At 39.5% G+C, this 24,057-nt stretch overlaps 1 protein-coding gene across 1 annotated transcript in view; it reads left to right on the top strand.

Moving 5' to 3' along the window:
• The first annotated feature begins 9,139 nt into the window (after positions 1-9,139).
• The window catches only part of RRAGB (Ras related GTP binding B), a 104,710-nt gene continuing 89,792 nt past the window's right edge, over positions 9,140-24,057 (top strand). The window contains 4 exon segments of the mRNA XM_058291090.1: positions 9,140-9,241; positions 11,385-11,497; positions 12,357-12,390; positions 16,612-16,710. Coding sequence (XP_058147073.1) covers positions 9,140-9,241; positions 11,385-11,497; positions 12,357-12,390; positions 16,612-16,710 — 348 coding nt within the window.

The following is a 24,057-nucleotide window of genomic DNA, read 5'->3' as shown; positions in this document are numbered from 1 at the left end:
TCTCTGAGCACCACTGCACCTCATGGTCAATGGTCCACATCATAGCCCACACTCTCCCACAGTCCACTCAGTGGGCCATGGGAGGATCTACAATGTCCAGTAATTGTCCCTGCAGCACCACCCAGGATGACTCCAACCCCCAAAAATGCCCCCACATCACATCTCTTCCTCCCACTCCCTACCCCCAGCAGCCACCATGGCCACTTTCCCAACACCAATGCCATATTTTCTTCGATTACTAATCACAATAGTTCATAAATAGATTAACAGTAAGTCCACTCTAATCCATACTCTATTCCTCCATCTTGTGGACTTTGGAATGTTTGTGCCCACTCCACATCTGTAATAAGAGGGGGCTTAGATTCCACATGGATACTGGATGCAATCCTCCTGCTTTCAGTTGTAGACACTCTTGGCTCCATGGTGTGGTGGTTGACCTTCTTCAACTCCATGTTAGCTGAGTGGGGTAAGTCCAATAAACCAGAGTGTAGGAGCTGAAGTCTGTTGAGGCTCAGGGCCTAGTTATCATATGATCAGTCCAGAGATTCAGGTCTCCTGGTTATACATTAAACCCCAGCACCAACTACAGTTCTGGTAAAAGTAACAGGAGAGGCTTGTGAACAAAGATCACATCTGAGTCCAGCTCCATCACACAGAAACACAACCTCCAAAGTAAGGCCAACTGACATGGCACTGAACTCCATCTGCCATGACCATAGAACCTGTGCATCTCTATAGCCCTCAGAAGAACCAATACCTGGGGTTGTATCTACCTTATCTGTCTCTGGGACTCTGTTGTGTTGTGCATAAGGGTAACCCCTCTGATAACCTCCCAGTTCTTTCTGGAGACTCATATATTTAGCTTTTTGATCCATCTTGAATTGATTTTTGTATAAGGTGTGAGATGGTATTCCTCTCTCATTCTCTTGCATATGGATATCCAGTTCTCCAAGCATCATGTGTTGAAGAGGCCATTGTCTCCCAGTTGAGTGGGCTTGGTGCCCTTGTCCAATATTATGTGACAGCATATATGAGGCTCTATATCAGAACTCTTGCTTTGGTTCCTTTGGTCCTAATGTCTATCCTTGTGCCAATACCATGCCATTTTAATCACTTTAGCCTTGTAGTATGTTTTAAAATCAGGTAGTGTGATTCCTCCAATTACATTTTTCTTTTTCACTGTTTCTTTGGCTATTGAGAGCCTCTTTTCCTTCCAAATGAATTTCATATTTAGATTTCCAGTTAATTAAGAATTGCTGTGTTGATTTTTAATGTGATTGCATTAAATCTGTAGGTCAGTTAGGGTAGGATAGACATCTTAATGACAATTAGTCTTCCTTTCCATGAATATAGACTATTATTCCATTTATTTAAGTCTTCTTTGATTTTCTTTAACAGTGTTGTGTAAGTATTTTATGTATGTCTTTTACATCTTTAAATTTATTCCTGTGTATTTGACACTTTTATTTACTATTTTAAATTCTTTTTTTTAAATTGGTTTCCTCTTCAGGTTGCTCGTTATTGGTGTTAAGAAATGCTACTTTTTTTGTGTGCATTGACCTTTTAACCTGTGACATTACTGAACTCATTTATAAGATCCAGAAGCTTTGTTCCAGATTTCTTAGGGCTTTCTATGTGTTGGATCATGTCATTTGCAAATAGTGAAATTTTGATTTCTTCCTTTCCAATTTGGGTGCCTTTTATATCTATTTCTTGCCCCAGTGCTTGAGCAAGTACATATAACACAATGTTAAATAGAAGGTATGATAGTGGGCATCCTTGTCTTGTTCCTGGTCTTAGATGGTAAGATTTTAGGATTTCACCAGTGTAAATATGGGTTTTTCATACATAGCCCTTTCCATGTTCAGAGAGTTTCCTTGTATTCCTATCATTTGCAGTGTTTTTTTTAATCAGAAAAGGGTGCTGTATTTTGTTGAATGCTTTTCCTGCTTCTATAGTTATGATCATGTGATTTTTTTCTTTCATTCTGTTTATCTGGTCATGGTGTAAAATTAGTTTGAATATGATTAGCAAGTATTTTGTTGAGAATTTTAATGCCTAGGTTCATTAGAGAGATTGCTCTTTAATTTTCCTTTCTTCTGGTGTCTTTTCTTGGCTTTGGTACTAGGGTAATGCTGGCATCATAGAAGGAGTTAGCAATGTTCCTTCTATATCGATTTTTTGGAAGAATTCAAGTATTATTTCTTTCTAGAATGCTTGATAGAATTCACCTGTGATACCATCTGGCCCAAGGCTCTTAATTTGGGAGATTTTTATTGACTGATTCTATCTCTTCACTTGTGATTGGCTTGTTGAGATCATTAATTTCTTCTTTCGTCAATGTAGGCTCCTTACATGTTTCTAGTAATTCATTCATTTCCCCTAAATTGTCCTGCTCATTGGCATATAGTTTTTGAAAGTATCCTCTTATGATAGTCTTTATTTCTGTGGGGTAACTGGTGATATCCCCTCTCTCATTTCTTATTTTGTGTACCTCCATCTTCTCTCTTTTTTTTCTTTGTTAGTCTAGCTAAGGGTTTGTAAATTTTATTGATCTTCTAGAAAGAACCATCACTGTGATTTTTTTTTGTAATTTTTTGAGAGCTTTCTTATATTCTATTTCATTTTATTTTGCTCTAATCTTTCTTTTTTCTTCTTTTGTTGTTAGTCTCCTGTTGTTTTACTAATTCCTCTAAAAACGCAGTTAGGTCCTCAATTTTAACCCTTTCTTCTTTTCTGATAGATGAATTTATGTCTGTGAATTTTCCTCTCAGTACAGCTTTTGCTGCATCCCATAAGTTTTGATATGTTTTGTTGTCATTGTCATTAGATTCAGGTAGTTACTGATTTCTTTCGTGATTTCTTCCTTGACCCACTGTTTGTCAAAGTTTGTTTTGCTTAACTTCCACGTCTTTGTGCCTAATCTCATTGTCTGGCTCTTGCAGATTCCCAGCTTCATTCCAACGTGATCAGATAAATTTTTCTGAATGAATTCCATCTTTCTGATTTCATTTAGTTTTTCTCTGTGGCACAGTATGCAGTCTATCTTGGAGAATGATCCATGTGCCCTTGAGAAAAATGTATATCCTGCAGTATTTGGGCGTATGTAGTGTTCTGTATACATCTATTAGGTCCATATCATCTAATATATTAATCAAAGTCTTTCTCTCTTTATTGATTCTCTTTTGAAATGTTCTGTCTAATGGTGATAATGGTGTATTTAAGTCCCCCACTATAATTGTAGAGGCATCTATTCCTCCACTTAGTTTTTCCAGTATATGCCTCACGTATTTTGAGGTGCCCTGGTAAGATGTATAGATGTTTATGATTGTTCTTTCTTTTTGCAAGATTATCCCTTTTACTAATACATAGTGTCTTTCTTTGTCTCTCACAAGAGTTTTGCATTTAAAGTCTATTTCTTGTAGACAGTATATAAATGCATCATATTTCCTTTCTGCCAGAGTGAGTCTCCTTACTGGTGAGTTTAATCCATTAACATTCAGTGTTATTACTCTCAAGGAATTACTTACATTACCCACATTTTCTTTGGATTTGTGCATGTCATATGTTGTTTTTATTTCTCTTTTGTCATGTTAGTTGTTCTTATACTCTCCTCCAACTCTGTCTCTCCTTTTTTTATTATTTCAAGCTGCAAAACTCCTTTTAGTATTTCCTGAAGGGCAGGTTTCTTATTGGCATACTCTCTTAGTTCCTGTTTATCTGTGAATATTCCCATTTTTTTGTGTGTGCCAGCTTTGCTGGATAGAGTATTCTTGGCTGCAATTTTTTTCTTTTAATACCTTGACTATGTCATACCCCTGCCTTCTTGCCACCATGGTTTCACATGAGAAATCAGCACTTAATTTTATTGAGCTTCCCTTGTATGTGATGGTTCTCTTTTCTCTTGCTGCCTTCAGTATTTTCTTTTTGTCTTGATCATTTGATAAACTGACAAGTTTATATCTTGGAGTAGGCCTGTTGGGATTTATATTGTTTGGGGTGTGTTTTGCTTCCTGGACATGTACATCCATCTCTCTTAATAGATTTAGGAAATTTTGAGCCTCCTTTTGACCTTTAAATGGCAGTAGTCCAACTTTAAACCTCCAGTCCAGTTTATGTGAACTGTGTTGCTGCAAGGGTTTGAGGAGAGCCCTCATATTTTGGGGAATGTCTAAGGTCAGAATATAGCTAATCTCCTTTGCCTCGGAGCCCATACCCACAATATGTGGATAATCTGTTGCTTTGCAGTCCAACAAAGGACATTTCCAATGCCAACACCATTTTAGTATGTATGAATGCCAGCTATTAGATGGCTTGAAATAACTCTTCAAGAGATAAAGCTAATTAGTATCTGTGTCAAAGTCAGCTGTTTCCTCTAACTCTTTCTTACATGCCTATTTCTAGGGGTAGGGCAATCCAGACACCCCTGAAGAAATCTTGTCTGTTTTTATTCCCTATATTTTTTCCTATGCAAAAGCTAAAAGGGCATTGCCTATGTTCATCCCCATCTTAGGTGTCTTAGATATAACCATCACCATAGAAAACTGGGATGGCAATTTATACTAAACCACACTGTCTACTACAATCTCTCCCTAGAGATAACTAACACCAGAAGAAACTTGCCATGCCTTAGAAGCCCTAAGGCGGCAAACAGACTTTCTTACCACTGTGGTGCTGCAAAATTGCAAGGCACTTAACGTGCTAACAGCAGCACAGGAAGGAACATGTCTATTCTTCAAAGAGAAATGCTGTCTCTATGTAAATCACTCTGAAATAGCCCTAAACAGCATTCAAAACCTGCAAGATGAAATCCACCAAATTTAGGAGGATGCAGTCTTTGGAGGCACCTGGCCTTTCCTATTCCTGCTGTCCAGTATCCTTTTAGTGGGAACATATATCTTCAAAATTCTAAATAAATTTATTTCTTCTAGAATCAAGGCCTTGTTAGCTCTATGGGGATTTTATTCAGCTCCACCCATGGTGCCAGACTTGTCTTTCCCATCTGCAATAGATTAGCAAGAGGGTTTTACACCTTGTCAGGTAGGGCCTACTGCCCCTAACAAGCAGGAAGTAATTACAGAAGAATGACCATTATCCTTCAGCGCCCCCATAAGAATAAGTGTATAGAATAGCTCTAGCTGCAGGGATAGAAACAGGCATCAAGACTGTCTCCCTTTCTTTCCTTCCTCTCCCTGCTGCACCTCTGAGCAGAAACCAAAAGAATCCCAGTGTCAATCTGGGGTCTCCTATTTCCCTCCTCTTCCCCAGCCTTTTTTTGTCCTAGGGATTGGTATAGTACCGACTAGGCCTCGGCTCCTCCTCTGCTGGGTTCAGGACTCTGTCCTGCACCCACCCTTTTGTCTTGCACCTCTTCCTCTCCCATTGGGTCTCTCCCTCTCTAGAGTCTGAGAAGTCAACTTGTAGTCACCCCTCTGCCATCCCTGTCACACTCGCTCCCACTTCAGACTGAAGCATGGCATAGCAACTTTTGGTGACTTTGCCACCCCACTCACCCAGATCACCACCGTTTTAAGGGACCTGGATTCAGGGGCCTGTGCGAGTGCTGATTTGCTTTGTTTTTGCAAGAGGCAACTGTGTCTGGCAGAACCGAACCAGTGTGAGACAAAGATAGAATCCTTCCTGCCATACTGAAAATCAAGAGTTTTGGCCTGACCTTTTAGTGCATGTTGCAGAGTCAGACAAAAGGCACATACTATGGCACCGAAAAGGATTAATAAGGAGCTTAGTGATTTGTCCCATAACCCCCAAGCACAATGTTCTGCATGTCCACCTGGGGATATGTTTCTTTGGCAAGCCTCAGTTCTGGGACCTAAAGATGGCCCACATCAAGGCAGTGTATTTTTTAGACAATTCATTTTCTTTCAGACTACCCCTTCAAACCACCTAAGGTTGCGTAATACAACAAGAATTTATCATCCAAGTATTAACAGTAATGGCAGCATTTGTCTCAATATTCTAATATCACAGTGGTCTCCTGCTTTAACTATTTCTAAAGTTCTTTCATCCATTTTTTCACTGCTATGTGATCTGAACCCAGGTGACCCCTTATTGCCAGTGATTGCACAGATTTATAAAGCAGACAGAGATAAGTGCAACAAAATATCTCGGGAATTGACTCAGAAGTATGTCACGTGATGCTACCTATAAGTCAGAATAGCCAGCATTATAGCTTAAATAAAATTACTGTTCCTTTTTTGACTTCTTATCTGGCTGTTCCCCTATCAGACCTCATATTTCTCAGTTTTATTTCTTTTGTTTACTTCCCTCCATTCATCCACATGATCATTTGAGAAGACTTAAATTCACCCAGGTTTGAACAATAACTGCTTTTAGAAACTGTAAAGTAGTTACAAGAGAACAGTTTCCCAGATTCAGAATTATTTTTAAAAATGGAGCATGTGCATTTTGTGGCCAATGTCCACTTTAATTTGGTAATAAGACTAAAACCATTCCTCCCTGCTTTAACATGCCGAAGAAGTCATCTGAGGCAGAGGGAGAGGAATGTCCAGTTGTCACATCAAAGGAAGCAACATTACTCTATAGCAGCATCCATTCTTTTATCCTTCCACTGTTAGAGATTTGAGGTTACATGATATACTTTATGCTCATAACTGATGTGGCTAGAGAATTGCTATTGAATTTACAGCAGCAACAGAAAAGAAAATGTGATGTATTTTACGCATTTCAGTAAAGGAATGGCCTGCTTTTGTTCTACAGAGAATGGAAATTGGCGTCAAACATCCTTTGTATTCCAAAATAGGGTCTCAAACATTTTGTAATTTTCATTTAAAGTGTTAGGAGGGTTGGAGCTATTAGTTACTCAATCTTCCAATACACTGCTTAATATAGCACTGAATAAATGAAGCAAGTTGTCAATGGATGACCGATCAACTAATAGCTCTGCTATAATTGATTCATTTTTGTTCAATAAAGTTGCATAAACCAGTCAGTTAGCTGCCTGGATTAACCAATATGGGAAACAATCTTTTGTAAATGCAAATCTGGTTTTTTTTTTTGTATATATTGTTGGGATTTGCTTCATTGTTTGACATCAAATGATGATATAAAGTTCAAAATGAATATTTTGCCATGTTCAGTTACAGTGCACAGTCTGTTACAGGATGATGCATTGATTGACCTGATTTACACAGAATTAATAAGCTAATCAGATGGTGTGGCTTTATTATGCTGCACATGATACTGCTAGCCCAAGATTTTGATGGACTTGGGATCCTGTAGTTTTGAAATATGTAAATGGAGTTTAAAATTTATTTTCCAGGTGCAACCCCCATTTAAATTTTTTCTCACCTTGTACACTTGACAGATGATACATCCATAACATGGGAGTGATAATGGGTCAAAATTTACAAAGTAAAGTACTGTTTTAGTGTGGGAGTTGTCATGAGGCTGTGTTGAAGTGATTTCCTACGTGGGATATTGAGTGTCCATTGAAATGGATTTGCTCATCCATCTACATTGAAGAGCATTTAAATGCACCAGATATCATTTCAGGTGACTTAACATAAATGAATAAAATTCAATACTATTGGATTTTGTGTGTGTGTGACAAGTGCTATCTGTGCCACTAATTTAACTTCTGTAGTAATAAGGGCATTATCATTCTTCCCCCTTTCTAATTCAGACCTTATAGTCTTATTTTTTTTTCTTATTTTGGTTTGTCCATTGCTTTATTTCTTACAGTCCTTATTCAATTTTCTAACATATTTATGACTTTTCTCCAGCTCCACATTTTTTGCACTGCTTATATTTATGTGCAATCTTATTCCTTGTCTACACACAGATATGGAAAACTAGATATAAAATAAATGTTAATTTTATAAACATGTTGATTTTTATAAACATTGTAGAAAAATAAGAATAAGGGTGTAAACCCTCTGAGGGGGGCGTTGAGGCAGGCTAGTTTAGGCAATGGGAAGACAAATCTCAAACCTGGCAGAAAAACATGGCCATGGAACCCTGTCTGGAAATCCTCTGAGGGAAAAACCCCATCAGAAAGCTGGTGGAGGAACCCTACAGAATCCCCCATTTGGAAAACGATTTCATCCAGGATAAAAGAAAAGCCCTAAATATTCTCAAGGGGCCTTATCATTGGGCCCTCGTGGGAATCGATGGGTGGGGTAATAAATCAAAACAGCAAACAGCTGAGACCCCTACTCTGAACATTAGAAAGGGGAGGAATAATGAATGGTTTGAAAAGTAATTGTGCGAGTTAAATCCTCTCTGTCTGCATGGACCAGTCGGTAAGTATACTTGGAGACCCGTAATCTGTTATTTTCTCCAATTTCTCTTCTCCTTTCGCATTTCCTTAATAAACTACTGGCCTAACTAAACTGGCATATTCTTAAACTCTTTTCTGTAACATAGCCAGCACCTAGAAAGATCTAGTTACACTATGATAGCCTGAACAGAAACAGAAGGAACAAAGGAAGGAGGAGTGCACAGGTTGTAGGAAATGGATATATCAGGACTTCATCTCACTGACCTGTTAGGGAGCACAATGAGTCAAAAGTGGCTTCCAGGTTTGGAACTCTAGGTCTTTCACCAGATAGGGAAAGAAAGAATGGGAGTTGGTTGGGGGAAGCTGGTGGGAACAGGGTAGGAGTTTAATGAGTGTTACAGCCATGGAGGCAGTGATCAGAGTAAAGTTTTTCTTGTCTCAGTTGTGGGGAGAAATGATTATATAGATGCACAAATCTGAGAGTAGACAGGCCCTGTTTCTGTCCACTTTTTCTCCCTTCCTTTCTTTTCTTTATAATCAAATTACTATATGCACATGGTTTAAAAATACATATAGTATAGAGGGCTAAAATGAAAAGCAACAGTCACCTGAACCCTCTCTTCCAATTCCCTGTCCCTCTCTCTAGAAAAAGTCCTTTGACCTCTTCAGATCATTTCTTCTGGTGGTCTCTATTTCTCACTACAGTATGCAAATACCTAACAATAGTCCTTTAGTCATCAATTCTAGATTTTATTGACTTTTTATTATGACTTTTAAGAATTTGTTTCCCTTACTCCATGTCCCCTCCTTCCAGTATCAGTCAATCACTGAGATCGATGTGTGTGCCAAAATCCCTGTGAATCCCTGGTCTTGGCAATAATGATACCTTTTATTGAGCGCTATGTGGAAGACACAGTTCCAATGGCTTTGGATGTATTAACACATTTAATTAAAATCTCGGTTACAGGGACTAAGGAAAAGGTAGATAGACAAAAACAGTGCTCGGCCTTCCCCACCCAAAACCATTAAGACTTAGTGGCGGTAAAAACGTAACCAACACACCATGGAGCCTAGAGTGTCTACAACTGAAAGCAGGAGGAGTGCATCCAGTATCCATGTGGAATCTAAGCCCCCACTTGACATAGATGTGCAATGGACACAACCAATCCAATGTCCACAGAGAAAATGTGGCATTGGTGTGGGAAGGGTGGCCATGGTGGCTGCTTGGTGCGGGGAATGGGAGGAAGAGATGAGATGGGGAGGCGTTTTCGGGACGTGGAGTTGTCCTGGGTGGTGCTTCACGGACAATTATGGGACATTGTGGATCCCCCCAGGGCCCACTGGATGGAGCGTGGGAGAGTGTGGGCTATGATGTGGACCGTTGACTATGGGGTGCAGTGATGCTCAGAGATGTGCTTGCCAGGTACAGTGGATGTGTCATGATGGTGGGAGAGAGTGTTGCTGTGGGGGGTGGGGGCGGTGGGGTTGAATGGGACCTCATATTTTTTTAATGTAATATTTAAAAAATAAAATAAAATAAAATAAAAAATATATATAGATAGTTAAAATTTCATTTTAAAAAAAACATGATGCCTTACCTTCAATGCCTGAAACATGATAAAACTTATAAATTTTATAACTAAAATTTGAATAAATGAAAATAGGGGAATGTGATATTATAAGATCTATATTCGAGTACAGGCCATGGAAGATGGAGATTGTTCTTTAGTTTGGAAGAACTACTTGAGAGACCCTCAGGAGCCTCCAATGGCCTCAAGCAAACTGAACCATGCTTTGTCTTGTTTTCTAATCTCCACGACATACTGGGCCTATAGTAGAATCAGGAGTCTGGACATCCTGGAATGTAACCTGTCACTCTAGATAGTCTCTTCCTCTCTAACATGGACGAGATGCTGAAGTGGTGAATTTAAAGCTCGGCCCTTCTATAAAATACCTTGATCAGTGCTCATCAAGATTGTCAAAGTCATGAAACAAGGAAAGACTGAGACATTGTCAGAGATCAGATGAGACTAAGAAGACATGATACCTAAATAAAATGTGGTATCCTGGATTGGGCCCTGGACTAGAAAAAAGACACCGGTGGGAAAACTGGTGAAATCTAAATAATGTCTGGATTTTAGTTAATAGTAATACATCAGTATTAATCTTAGTTTTGACAAAAGCATCATGGTTATGTAAGATGTTATGTTAGTTAAAAGCTATTCAGAAACTCTCTGTGCTATCTTTGAAGTATTTTTGTAAAAACCAAAATTATTCCAAATAAAAATATATCTGAAAAAAACCAAAAAAAACAAAACAAAAAAACGTCTAGCTTGGAGGCACTGAAATTGCAATCTTTTCCTTTAATTCTCAGCGATGGATGGGAGGGGCGTATCTGGCTCACTATTTAAGGGCCTTCCCGCTGGAGCCACCCAACCAGGCTAGCTACACTGGGTGGAAGCTGATGTCACGTGGTGGATGCAGGTGGCATTCTGGCTTTCCGGGAGCAGTCTCTCTGGTTTTCCTTCTAGCACACCCGCCCCTTGAGTAACGGTAGTCACGTGACAGACTTGAGGGTTTTTTTGTTTGTTTGTTTTTTGTTTTTTAAAGGCAGGTGCCTACGTGATCCTGTCCTGCAGTCCGTACCTGGGCTCCTGACTGTCTAGAGGTTAGGTTGTAACTGCGCCGCTAGCGGACCCTGACCGGCTGCCGGGTTCTGAAACAACGAGCCGCCGGAAACGCTTACTGTTCGAAGCCAACTGCACGGGTCTGCTTTTCCTGCCATCTCCGCTTTCTCCGTTCCCACCCCTTTGCGGGTGAAGTCACCATTGGGTTTCGAGACCTTGGGGCCTAAGGCCCAAACTCGGGCCGATTCCCTATTTTCTTCTTACCCTCATTTTCCTCTTACCCTCCATCTATCTTCCTTTGCACCACCGAACCGTTTAGCCTTAGAGTCGGCCAGCTCGGCGGTAGTTTGAAGCCAATTTCGGGCGGTAAAGGTAACCGTGGGAAAAGCGGCCCCCCAGTGGCCATAGGCGGAGGCAAGAATAGAGCCGCGGCTGATGGGAATAGGCGGCTGAGGAGTGAACAAGGAGGGGAAAAAAAAGTAAGGCGGATTTAGAAGGAACTGAAAAGGACTTGTACTACGGAAGAATTGTACTCTGAGAAAAAAATGGAGAAAGACAATCTTGAGCTGAGAATGGATCCTCCAATAGGGGAACCAGAGGGCTCTCCTGGGTGGGTGAAGGATATTATGTTGACTGCGGCGGGGGGGGGGGGGGGGGGGGGGGGGGCGGGGTATGTTCTAATTGAAGAGGGTGTTTTGAATTGGGGCCCAATGATAAATTACTTCTATTTACCAGTAAGGTTGATTTATATCATGATTTTGATGAATAAACTGGAAAGAGGACTGGTGCTAACTGGATAGTAACAACCCTTGGAAAGGTGTGATATGAATCCAAGTTGGGAAGTGTTCTAATTGAGGCCGCAGTTCTGAGTTTCTTTGAATTATTAAGAGATTTGACATAACTGTTTTGGGGATAGGAATACTAGGAAGAGGATTGGCGTTAACTGCGCAGTGACCAGTGGCTTGAGAGTGCTCGCTCTGCCAATTTGTACCTGAAATTGAGACTTGTATTTTATGTACTTTCTGTCTGTGATGAGTGAAATATGGCTTGGAAGGACAGCTGAAGGACTAAAGATATTGCCAGATTTTAAAAACAAGAGGCTGACTAAAATATAGGACATTCGAATATGAAAATATTTTTTGATTTTTAAAAAATCACTTGTATATGTTAATTTAATTGTTAAAGATGATGAAAAATTGAACTTTGAATTTTAATGGCTGATTTATATTCCTAAATAAACCTTCCTAGGCGATATCTCCTGAGCAAGTAATTAGATACTAGGAAGCATAAACCCAGTTTTATCATTTAGGAAAATGAAGGTCTCTGCTCAACTGAGGTCCCACAAACAGCTATACTCAGCTGTTGTCCTAAATATGCTTTTTTGCACTTCTGTATTTATTTGTATTTCTTTAATTCCAATTTCTAAGGCAATTGGATCATGGAAACTGTCTTTTGGTTTATATCTGCAGATGGGTGCTATCAAAATCAGCCATGAAGAAAAACGTAAGACTTGTGTTGGGTACATCAAAAACATGAAGGTAAGGGTAAGAAGTTGCTAGTCAGGAAATATGTTTGTGATGTATATAAACTGTGTCTTTCCTTGGCTGTTTGCAGGAAACTTCTTTGTGGTCTTCTTGACTCTTCTTCCATTCTTTGCTGCCAGATTTTTTTTCTAATACATAAATTTACCCAGGCCATTCATATATTTACGAACTTTTTTAACTTCCCCAAATTCCTTGGAATAAAATCCAGATGACTTTGTATGGCATAGGATGCCCTTTGAAAATATGTTCCTGACTAAACATCTACACACCTATATACCCTACTGCAGTCATATAGAATTTGCTTTTCCCCACATTTACAAATTAATTTGTACTTTTTTTTTTAAACAACAGGAATTTTTTTTTATTGACTTTGTAATAATATTACATTAAAAATATATATGTGAGGTCCCATTCAACCCCACCCCCCCACCCCCCCTCTCCCCCCCCCCAACAACATTCGTTCCCATCATCATGACACATCCATTGGATTTGGTAAGTACATCTTTGGGCACCTCTGCACCTCATAGACAATGGTCCACATCATGGCCCATACTAATTTGTACTTTGTGTAACACACATAGTCATGCACCGTACAGACCTCTGCCTGCACTTTATTTTGAACCCACCTCAAATGTTACCACTATTAGGCCTTATAGGAGTTCTATAGATAGAACACTCCTTCCTTTGTGCTTTTTTTTTGTTAATGAAAATAAGCTTTATTGCATCAAGTAATAAATACATACAAAGATGCAAACAGTTTCAGTCATTTTTTCCCAGACATTTTGATCAACTTACAGGAAACACAAAACTGAAATCTACACACAGTCTCAGTATTAAAATTTTCGGGGGTCCTTGTTCGGTATGATAGATTGCTCTTCTGCATTTATAACTTGTGCACTTTTTATTTGACTTCAAAGCACTAATAGTCATGCAAATGCTTAAGCAAAAAGTTATATTAAGCAGAATCTACACTGTATTGCCAAACTGGGACTGGCTACTAAGAAAACGTGCTGTCAGTATTTGCTAAAAACAGAATCCTTAGAGTTGTATTAACTTATGAAAAGAACAATTTAGGTAACATAAAATGTATTCAAGAGAAGATTAAAGTGAGATACTGGGATCTTGGAGGCAAACTATAGTTTGATGTAAGATAGGTAACTTTTCCATGTATTATTTTTTTAATCAATGCTTTAAAAAAAATACCCGGGTACTTCCTAACTATCTGAAACACAAATCCTAATAAACTGCAAAATCTTTTCTCAATCTTAGTCGGTAGGTTCAGAGCCTAATGAACCATGAAAACCAACTGTTAACGTTTGGAAAACAAAAGAGTTACATCTGAACAGGTAGAGGAACTGTAACTTCGCATCTTGTAAATAAAAGATGGAAAGTCTTCAAAGCTAACAAGGCGGCTAGGATCTGGCATTCCGTTCTGTTTCGGCCAAGCACTCCCGAACCAGTCCTCTAGTGTGAATGATGCCTCGTTTAAATCTCTAAATGGCGCTCTTGCTCCCTGCGTAGGTGGGTCTGATCTCTTTCCCCAGCTCTTCGATGGTGGCCAGCAGCTAAGCATATTTGCTTTGGGGTACCTGGCTGTTTCCAGTTCCCTGGGTGTAGCCAAGGGATGGCGGCCCGTAGTCACTCAGCAGCTGGTGGTACTGTGAGGATGTCGCCATGCTGGTAGAAGGAGAGTGGACACTTCCAGCTGCACTGAGGGAGGCGGCGGGCATGTGCCCATTCAAGTTCGGTTTGTAAGACATCCCCGCGGGTGGCGGGGCTCGGTGGCAGGGCTCCGGGCGCGCGCGGCCGGGCCCGCAGGGGCCGAAAGGGGGGGTGGGGCGGCGGCGGCGGCATCCGCGGCCCTGCGCCTGTTCGTGAGTCCGCTGGGCAATCCCCGCACTTTTTGTTGTTGGTGGCTCGGGCCGCGGCGGCAAATATGGCCGTCCCTCCAGCGGCGCCCACCGCAGTATATCACTCTTACATTGGGCGCTAGGGCGCAGGGGCGGCCACAAAGTTTGCGCGGAGCCGGCGGGGCCGGCCGGGCCGGGAGGGGGCCCTTTCTGCTTTTATGATACTATGTCCCAACTTGAGGTTTAGGTAAGAGTGAAGCTCTGGAACAAATTTCTTAACCTCTTGGGGTTTCATTTTCTTCGTTGTAAATGATGAGAATATTATCTATCTCATAGGGTTATTGTGAAGTTTAAATGAGTATATTTTTTTGCATGTAAAACACATAGATCAGTGCCTGACACAGTTAACCTTGGTAAGTCTTTCATAAAAAATTAAGGTAAGATTTTTAAAATTAAAAAATGCTCTGTATTTATCCTTAATTAATCTAGTAATTTAGTATATAACTCCATTTCAATAAAGAAATGTTCCTGACAAGGCTGTATAAAGTTACTGTCAACAGGGATATCTAAAAATACCAGAAATTTCTACAAGATTAAGTATAAAAGCAAAACTATTTTGTACCAACATTAGATCGTTTAGACCAACTCATCAGTAACATTTCCTTAGACATAAAGTTATATAGCTGAAGTACTCGGTTAAACTGCACCTGTATGCAGTAAATTTTCATTAATACTACCTATGTTGGTAATCAGAAATTTTTAAAAATCTTGGGATTGACAGTAGCACACACAGCCCCTTGATTTAAAAAGCGAGATAATTGGAGCTATATTTAATAAATTTTAAATTAGAAAGGACCATTAAAGTCACCCTATTCAATTCCCTCCTAGCACTAGAATCTATAGCGTTTTGACAAGTATTTTCTTTTTTTAAAAATTTTATTTATTTATTTATTTTTCCAAATTCTACTCAATTTATTCATTTTTTAAAAAGATATTACATTAAAAAATATGAGGTCCCCATTCGCCCCCACCGCCCCTACCCCACCACTCCCCCCCCCCCCCAACAACACTCACCCTCATCATCATGTCACATCCATTGCGTCTGGTGAGTACATCTCCGGGCATCGCTGCACCCCATTGACAAGTATTTTCTATCTCTGTTATATGACGGCAACTAAAGAAGGCTGTTTACCTTCATAAAGCCTCTTTTTTCCACTGGGCAGTTATTGTTAAAAACTTTCTTGTTTTATATCTTTGTTTTGACAGCTTGCTTATTCTTTTGATGAGCATATTTTGAGCATCTATTATATATTAGGCACTGGAGATACAAAGGGGACTCTCCCAGCCCTCCAGGAGCTCACAGTCTTGTTCTCGTGAGAAACAGACCCAGTAAAATGGGTAACTGCTGTCATTGCATTATAATCTTTGCAATGATACAAGTATGTACAGACTGCCATGGGAGGACAGAGGTGGAATTCTAAGACAGTCTCTAGGGCAGTGAGGCTGGAGAAGCTTCTTGAATCAGTGTTTACTGAACCAAATCTTGAAGGATGAGTAGTACTTAGTTGAAGGAAGAAGAGGGAATGGAAAATTATTGGCAGAATGTGCAGCATGAAACAGAGACATAGGGAAATGAAATGACTTGTGCCTAGGGAGCTGGGAGCATCAAAGGAACTACAAGACGTTCATTAGTTCAATGTCAGCTGGACTGTAAAAGTTTCAGACCAGGAGTCGTAGGAGACGAGAGCCGAGAAGTAGATATATTAGATCAAGAAGGGTCTTAAATGTAGTTTAAGGACTTGATCCTGTAGGCCATGGAGAACTTTTTAAAACAAAAGTAACAGAATAATTAATGGAAACAATAGTAAACAGAATAATAGATGGAGCAAGATCATACAGGTAAGTGGAACAGATGAGATCAGGGCAGAGGTGGAAAAGTTGACCTTGAGCAAGAATATCAACATTAAGTTATATTGAAATACCCTGCTAGGTATTTCAGCACATTGCGTTATGGAGGTTAGTGTTCAGAGTCCTCTTGAGCTGGTATTTCTCTAGCCTAGCTCTGAATATATAAATAACATAACAAATTCAGTGCAGTCCTAGCCCCAAGAGGATGTGTGACCCATAACAAGTAGCACACCGGGAATTCTAGGTATCTCTGCATTCACTGTTGGTTGAGGAACTGTTGGGTAGTGTAAGTATCTGCATCTGGTTGCCAGTACTGTCATTTCAATAAAAACTCAAATGCAGGAGAGAAATAAGTCCCTTTATACTTGATTTGCTCTGGGTTGCTAACTCTTTTCCTTTCTATTTTTCCACTTTGTCCTTAGGTGCTGTTGATGGGCAAAAGTGGGTCTGGTAAGACCAGCATGAGGTCTATTATCTTTGCAAATTATATTGCCAGAGACACACGTCCCTTGGTGCAAAAAGTAAGATGTTTTATCTTATTGTAAAATCAGGTGATCTTAACTATTAGTAATCTGCATAACACACTTGGTGGCAGTAGCTTGGGGATAATAGGGCCTGAGGGATTTGTTCTGGAGTATGTTTTCCCCCTTTTTTCCCTCCTTAGAGGGATGTGGATGTTCTGGTTACTCCTACCTGTTCTCTTGGGGAGGTTCTTTCTTTTACAGGCTGTTTATAAACTGGGATTCCATTTCTTGACTTCTTTATTATCCTGCTCTTTCTTAAACAAGCACAGGAATCCTTTTGTTTGTTGGGGGAGGAAGTATTGTTTTTATCTGTTATTATATAAAAGAAAATTGATAGGAATTAACAAGCATAACAGTAAAATCTCCTAAATCTTTTTTTAAAAAATCATGTAATTGTTCTTATGAACAATAGTTAGTCTTGTCCTAGTCTTCATTAAAAGGTAAACTGGGTGAAGAGGTTAACCTGCTTTGTAATCTGCTGTTTCTCTTATGGGATAAACATAGACATTCTCAATGGAGTTCCAGGTCTGTCTTGAAAAATATATTATTGCTCTTCAGGGTTTGAATGTTTAATCTGGCTTCTTAGCCTAGAGTAGCTGGGCTGCCATGGCTGCTGGAACTGTGGATCTATGTTCCTGGGAGACCCCTTCTGTCTGTGGGCCATAATGCCATTTCATTTTGCAGGATCCAAGCATTTCTGGATTCTGTCTTGGTCCCTGGCCTTTAAGTGAAGAAGGCATTGCCCTACCTGGCCTTCATATATTCCTGCCATGGGTTTCTAGCATCCTGAACACTTTTAGGGACTAGTCACCCACTACCTCATGAGGAATCACACTCTGGTTTCAAGAACAGCAAACATTTTAAAAATATATTATTTTTCAGATCCTAGGATACAAAAGAGAAATAAACCTCATCCCTGTTCTCAAAGCGCTCAGTGTCTAGTGTAGACTCATAATTGGGACAGCCTTAATGATTAGAATGTTGTTTCTTAGGTAGAGCTCCAAATCCATTTCCCTTTATTTCTGTCATCTGATTCTCTTTCTGTTCTCTTGAACCTCTATAAATATTTGAGGATGGTTAATGTCTCAAGCTATCTTAGCCATCCATTGCTTTGCAAATATTGTATGACTTAAGTTAAACATCCCTAGCCCCCTCCATTTATTCTTCATTTGACATGATTTTAAAGTGATTTTAAGGGCTTGCTTAAGCTATCTACATTAAAAAAAAACTATAATGCTGAGACATGAATGCCGATGTGGTCTGATTTGGGCAGAGGGGGACTGTTATATCTCTTGTTCTGGGCATAAAATTTCTGTTAGTGCAGTCTGGCCATCCCCTCTCCAATTTTTGGAATAACCTTCATTATACTAATTTGTACTAGAAAATCCCGTTTCTTTTCACATATATTGTTATTAAAATACATACTGTCCTTCTAGTTCTTGCACAGATAATATTTTAGACCTAAGAATATATACTTATCCCTGCTAAAACATTCATTTCGTTTGTTTTAGCCCATGATATGTTCCTATACCCTGTGTTTAACTGCAAAATCAAGGAAAAGTCACTTTATCTCTCTGAGCCTCAGTTTACTTGTCTGTAGAAAAGGGGTTGACTCTCTCTCAAGTGCTGATGTTTTATCATATTATGTTCATCTTAGCTGCTAATTCTCTCATCTGACATAATAGCTATATACTTTGTATATTTGATAAATATCTCAGCTAATTTTCAGCTAGGTCACTGATCAGAAATTTTTATCAGCACAAGATCATATGGCTCGTCATGCCTCTAGAGACTTCCTTTTATATTGACTCGTGTGACTCTGGCCTCTAGAAAGTATATCTGTCTAAATTTCACCCCCTCTTAATTCGTTAGATTTCAAATTTTTTTCTATTCTTTCAAGTTAAATATCTGGGCTTAGTAACCATATGGTGTCAGTAGATAGAGGAAGTTAATGTTTATTGAAAAATTGCTATTTCCTAGGCTTTTGTATGCTGTTTCATTTACTTTAGTCCTCATATTAACTTCATTTTAATAGATGAAGAAATTACGGCCTTGAAGTTAAGCTCACTCAACTAGTAAGTGGAAATCTACAATCATTCTCTATTCATTATGCCACAGCATATCTGCATTACCATATTTTAACAATTCCTGACAGACTTCTTTCTCTTTGTGTTTTAAATATTGCACATTTTGTTGAAGCACCTGCTTCTGGTCCAGTTTATATTTTCAGCTGATGAGAACAATTGATTTATTACTCTGAGTCCAGTGAATAGTCTTGCAACCAAAATTTCAGAACTATTAAATCTGCTTAAAATAGCTTTGAAATAATCTAGCAGTATCATTAAAGCAGGAACATAATGTTGCAAATTATATGAACCCTATACATTAAAGCAGGCCATTTATTCAACATGTTTCTTCTGCAGCTTTCTATGTGCCAGGCACTATGAATTGAACAGGGCTCCTGCCTTGGGGATATCTCAAGCAGGACCTTTATCAATAATACTTTGTTAACAATTCCTGTATCTCCTTAAAGATAGTAAAATATACTTAAAATATTATGTTGGCCTTAATGCTTTAGTGGATCATTATTTAATTTGTCATTACTGAAGAGAGGTTTGGGTTCAATTGTTAAACTTATAGACTAGATTTTTAATTGATATTCTTTTATATACAATTGCAAATTTTATTTAACACTAGTAAAATAGTATTTCTTTTAAAATATTATATTGACTTAAATGTGTTGGTGATTTTCTGATTTCCCATTGCTTAAAAATGTTTAGTTTTATTTTGTAAAACCTAAAGCCTACTGTGTTTTGAACTTTGAAATCAGGATACAGAATAATGATATTAATTTCTTAGGGCACTGTTAAAATGTATTTATTGGAATAGCAAAATTCATAAAAATATGGTTATGAACTATTTTAGTTTCAAACTCTGTCAATGGCTCCACAATTTTCTACTTTCTCAAAATTCTCTAATCCCTTGGCTTTATTACCCTGGATTACTTCCTTCATCTTTAATCATCTCTCCTCCTTTTTTCTCAAAAAAAAAACTTTACCAAAGTTTTTTCTTCTTTCTGCCTCATAACTGTATGTAATCCCCCAAAGTTCTGCTCTCTCCGTTGCTCTTGTAATAACAGGGCAGGAAGAGTAGGAGAGCCAGAGGGGCATATAGGAGACTGAGACCAAAGAAAGAAGCAGGAATTAGGGAGGAGATCATAAACTAACTTAAAAGCCAAGTCAAATAGTCTGAATTGAGGGTAGAGGAAGATCCTAGAGAGTTTTAAACAGAGGAACAACATGCTCAAATTTATATTTTATTATTTTTACTTTTCTAATTTTAATTATAAAAGTAATACTTGTGAAAAGTTCAAACATTACAGAAATGTAGAAAGTCCATTCCCACCTTCATTCTTAGGCCTACTACCTAGGGACAACCACCATTAGTAGTTTCAAGACTATCCTTCTGATCATTTTCTTCCTTGGGCATTTACAACTATACATATGCGTTCTTTCTCTTTTTAAGTGAGAATGGAATAAAAATCTTCATGTTCGAGAGCTCACCATATCTTTAATATGTAGAATAGTTTAGAGGGAGGCAAGGGTAGAAACAGTTTGACCAATTAGGAAATAATTTAAATAGATGACAGGGACTTAGCTTGGATTAGGTTGGCGGTAATGGTTATGGTGAGAAGTGAATGGATTTGGGGTATATTTTGGAAGTAGAGTCAACAGTACTTGCTGTAAGATTTGGGGGGAATGGTGAAGAAAAGAGTAGACTCAAGGATGAAGCAATTTTGGCTTAAGCAACTAGTTATATTCACTGAGATTGAAAAGATTGAAAGAGTAATAGGTCTTGTGTTAAGAATGGGAGATGATAAATTGTATTTGGATACATTGAGTTTTGATATAGCTGCAATTCATGCAAGTGGAGATGTCTGATATATGAGACAGAAGAGTAGGGAAAAATCTGTACTAGATAGATTTGTGAGTTATAGTATCCAAATGGTAAATACAGTAATATTACTAGGTTAGCTTGCCCAGGGGAAGAATACATAGAAGAGAAGGCTGCCAAGGATAGAATCTTAATTAACTATAATGTATAAGGGACAGAAAGAAGAATAGGAGCCTGTAAAGGAGTATCTGCCAGATAGGTCACAGGTATATCAGAGGCCAAGAGAAGAGAATTTTTTTGAGAAGAGAATAGTCAACAATGTCATGCTTCAGAAATTATAAGGACTAAAAAGTCTATTGGATTTGGTAATGGGGCCATTGTTCACTAGATGTGACAGTTCATATGATATGGGAGTAGAAACTAGATTTCTATCCCATGTGCCCCATATCTAAACATTCACTGAATCCTGTCACTTCTTTTGTTATTGTCTTTCACTTTCTAAGTAGCACTTCTTTCCTTTTTTTTAGTACTAGACTATTTATATAGTCTTCAAAGTAATAGCACTTTGAGCACCTACTCTCTCGTAGACTCTTTTGGAAATACAAAGACACGTAAGATATGATTCCTTTTCCAAGGAGGGGGAAAAATGGGGAGAAGGTTAGTAGTTTGAGCACCTACTATATGCCGGGCACTGTGTATGTGGTAACTCATTTAATTCTCATAGTAATCTTATGTGGTCAATAGTATGCCCCATCCCTTTTTTAATAGAAAAGGAAGCTAATACTCAGCGGTTAAGTGACTTGTCCAAGGTCACACAGAGGTAGAGCTGGGATTTGAATTAAGCTCTGTTTGGTTCCAAAGCCCATGCTTTTTTTTTTTTTAATTATTTATTTATTTTTTTTAATTACATTATGAAAAATATGAGGTCCCATTCAACCCCACCGCCCCCGCCCCCCACTCCCCCCACAGCAACACTCTCTCCGATCATCATGACACATCCATTGCACCTGGTAAGTTCATCTCTGAGCATCACTGCACCCCATAGTAAATGGTCCACATCATAGCCCAGACTCTCTCACGTTCCATCCAGTGGGCCCTGGGGGGATCTATAATGTCCCGTAATTGTCCGTGAAGCACTATCCAGGACAACTCCACGTCCCGAAAACGCCTCCACATCTCATCTCTTCCTCCCGTTCCCCATACCCAGCAGCCACCATGGCTACCATTCCCACACCCATTCCACATTTTCTGTGTGGACATTGGATTGGTTGTGTCCATTGCACATCTATGTCAAGTGAGGGCTTAGATTCCATATGGGTACTGGATGCACTCCTCCCGCTTCCAGTTGTAGACACTCTAGGCTCCATGTTGTGGTGGTTGACCTTCTTCAACTCCATGTTAGCTGAGTGGAGTAAGTCCAATAAATCAAAGTGTAGGAGCTGAAGTCTATTGAGGTTCTGGGCCTGGGTGTCATATTATCAGTCCAGAGATTCAAATCCCCTATATATATCTTAAACCCAGCACCGACTACAATTCCAATAAAGTAGCATGCAAGTCTTGTGAAAAGAGATCCCCTCTGAGTCCAATTCCATCACGCAGAAACACCAGCTCCAAAGAAGAAAGCCCGTGCTTTTAAAACTATGCTTTGTTGCTTATGATCTATTTGTAAGAAAGTTATATATATATATATAATTTTTATTTTTTGATAACAAAAGAAATGTGATTATTTTATTTTGTATTGTTTTTTTTTTAATTTTTTATTCATTTTTTAAAAATATTACATTCAAAAAATATGAGGTCCCATTCAACCCCACCGCCCCCACACCACCACTCCCCCCACAGCAACACTCTCTCCCATCATCATGACACATCCATTGCATTTGGTAAGTATATCTCTGGGCATCGCTGCACCTCATGGTCAATGGTCCACATTATAGCCCATACTCTCCCACGTTCCAACAAGTGGGCCCTGGGATGATCTACAATGTCCGGTAATTGTCCCTGAAGAACCACCCAGGACAACTCCAAGTCCCGAAAACGCCTCCGCATCTCATCTCTTTCTCCCATTTCCCACACCCAGCAGCCACCATGGCCACTTTTCCCACACCAATGCCACATTTTCTCTGTGGACCTTGGATTGGTTATATCCATTGCACATCTCTGTCAAGTGGGGGCTTAGATTCCACATGGATACTGGATGCAATCCTCCTGCTTTCAGTTGTAGGCACTCTAAGCTCCATAGTGTGGTGGTTGACCTTCTTCAACTCCATGTTAGCTGAGTGGGGTAAGTCCAATAAATCAGAGTGTAGGAGTTGAAGTCTGTTGAGGCTCAGGGCCTGGCTATCATATTGTCCGTCCAGAGATTCAGATCCCCTAGATATATCTTAAACCCCAGTACCAACTACAATTCTAGTAAAGTAGCATGAAAGTCTTCTGAAGAGGAATCCCATCTGTGTCCAGCTCCATCACACAGAAACACCACCTCCAAAGAAGGGCCAACTGACATGGCAGTGAACTCCATCTGCCATGACCATAGAACCTGGGGGCTCTTCAGCCCTCAAAAGAACCAATTCCTGGAGTTGTATGTACTTTATCTGTCTCTGAGACTCTGCTCAGGTGTACATAAGGGCAATCCTTCTGAAAAGCTCCAGACTCTTTTTTAGAGACTCATAGCCATATAAACTAATTTCTCCTTTCCATTTCCCCCTTACATTAGGTCAAACAGCATTTTAAACTCCTCTTATTATATGTAGACAGGGATAGTCTGCTGGTCCACGTTGAACCTTTAATTCAAGGTCATTTTCTAGTTGCATCATCAGCTGGTACTTGGTAGTCATCCCTCGGTGCCAGGGAGGCTCATCCCTGGGTGTCATGTCCCACACTAGGGGGAATGCATTGCATTTACATGCTGAGTTTGGCTTCGAGACTGGCCACATTTGAGTAACATGAAGGCTGTCAGGAGGAAACTCCTAGGCACAGTGCTGCTCTAGGTCTTGTTCTTATTTCAGGCGTATAGGGTCACAAGCATAGTCATTAGTATCATGCTCTCACTGTTGGACCCTCATTCCTTCCTGGTTCTTACCGTTGCACCTGGGGGACTGCCACTCCTCCCCTAGGGACCATGACAGAGCACTCCCGGCCAGGAACCCAGTACCCCCCCAGCTGTTGTTTTTAATTGTTGCCACTATGAGTATATCCAAACATTACCATGCACCCTGGACATATGCCCAGTATAACTCCCAGTCAACCATATATCACCTGTCAGTAACATCCTATACCAGTATTCCTCCACTGCCATTGTTGAACCACTCTGTGATCTAAAACTTCCTGAAAAGTGAAGCCCAATATAATGTCGGGATCCCTTACTAGTAAAATGGAATATAGCGATGGGTTTAAAGGTTAGATCTAGAATACGTATTGATTTGGAAAAATTCTACATCCTATCTTTTC

The sequence above is a fragment of the Dasypus novemcinctus genome, chromosome X (assembly GCF_030445035.2).
Source record: "Dasypus novemcinctus isolate mDasNov1 chromosome X, mDasNov1.1.hap2, whole genome shotgun sequence".
In the NCBI taxonomy this organism is placed as follows: Eukaryota; Metazoa; Chordata; class Mammalia; order Cingulata; family Dasypodidae; genus Dasypus; species Dasypus novemcinctus.
The sequence above is the reverse complement of the archived record's forward strand: the minus strand, read 5'-3'. Positions and strand labels throughout refer to the sequence as shown.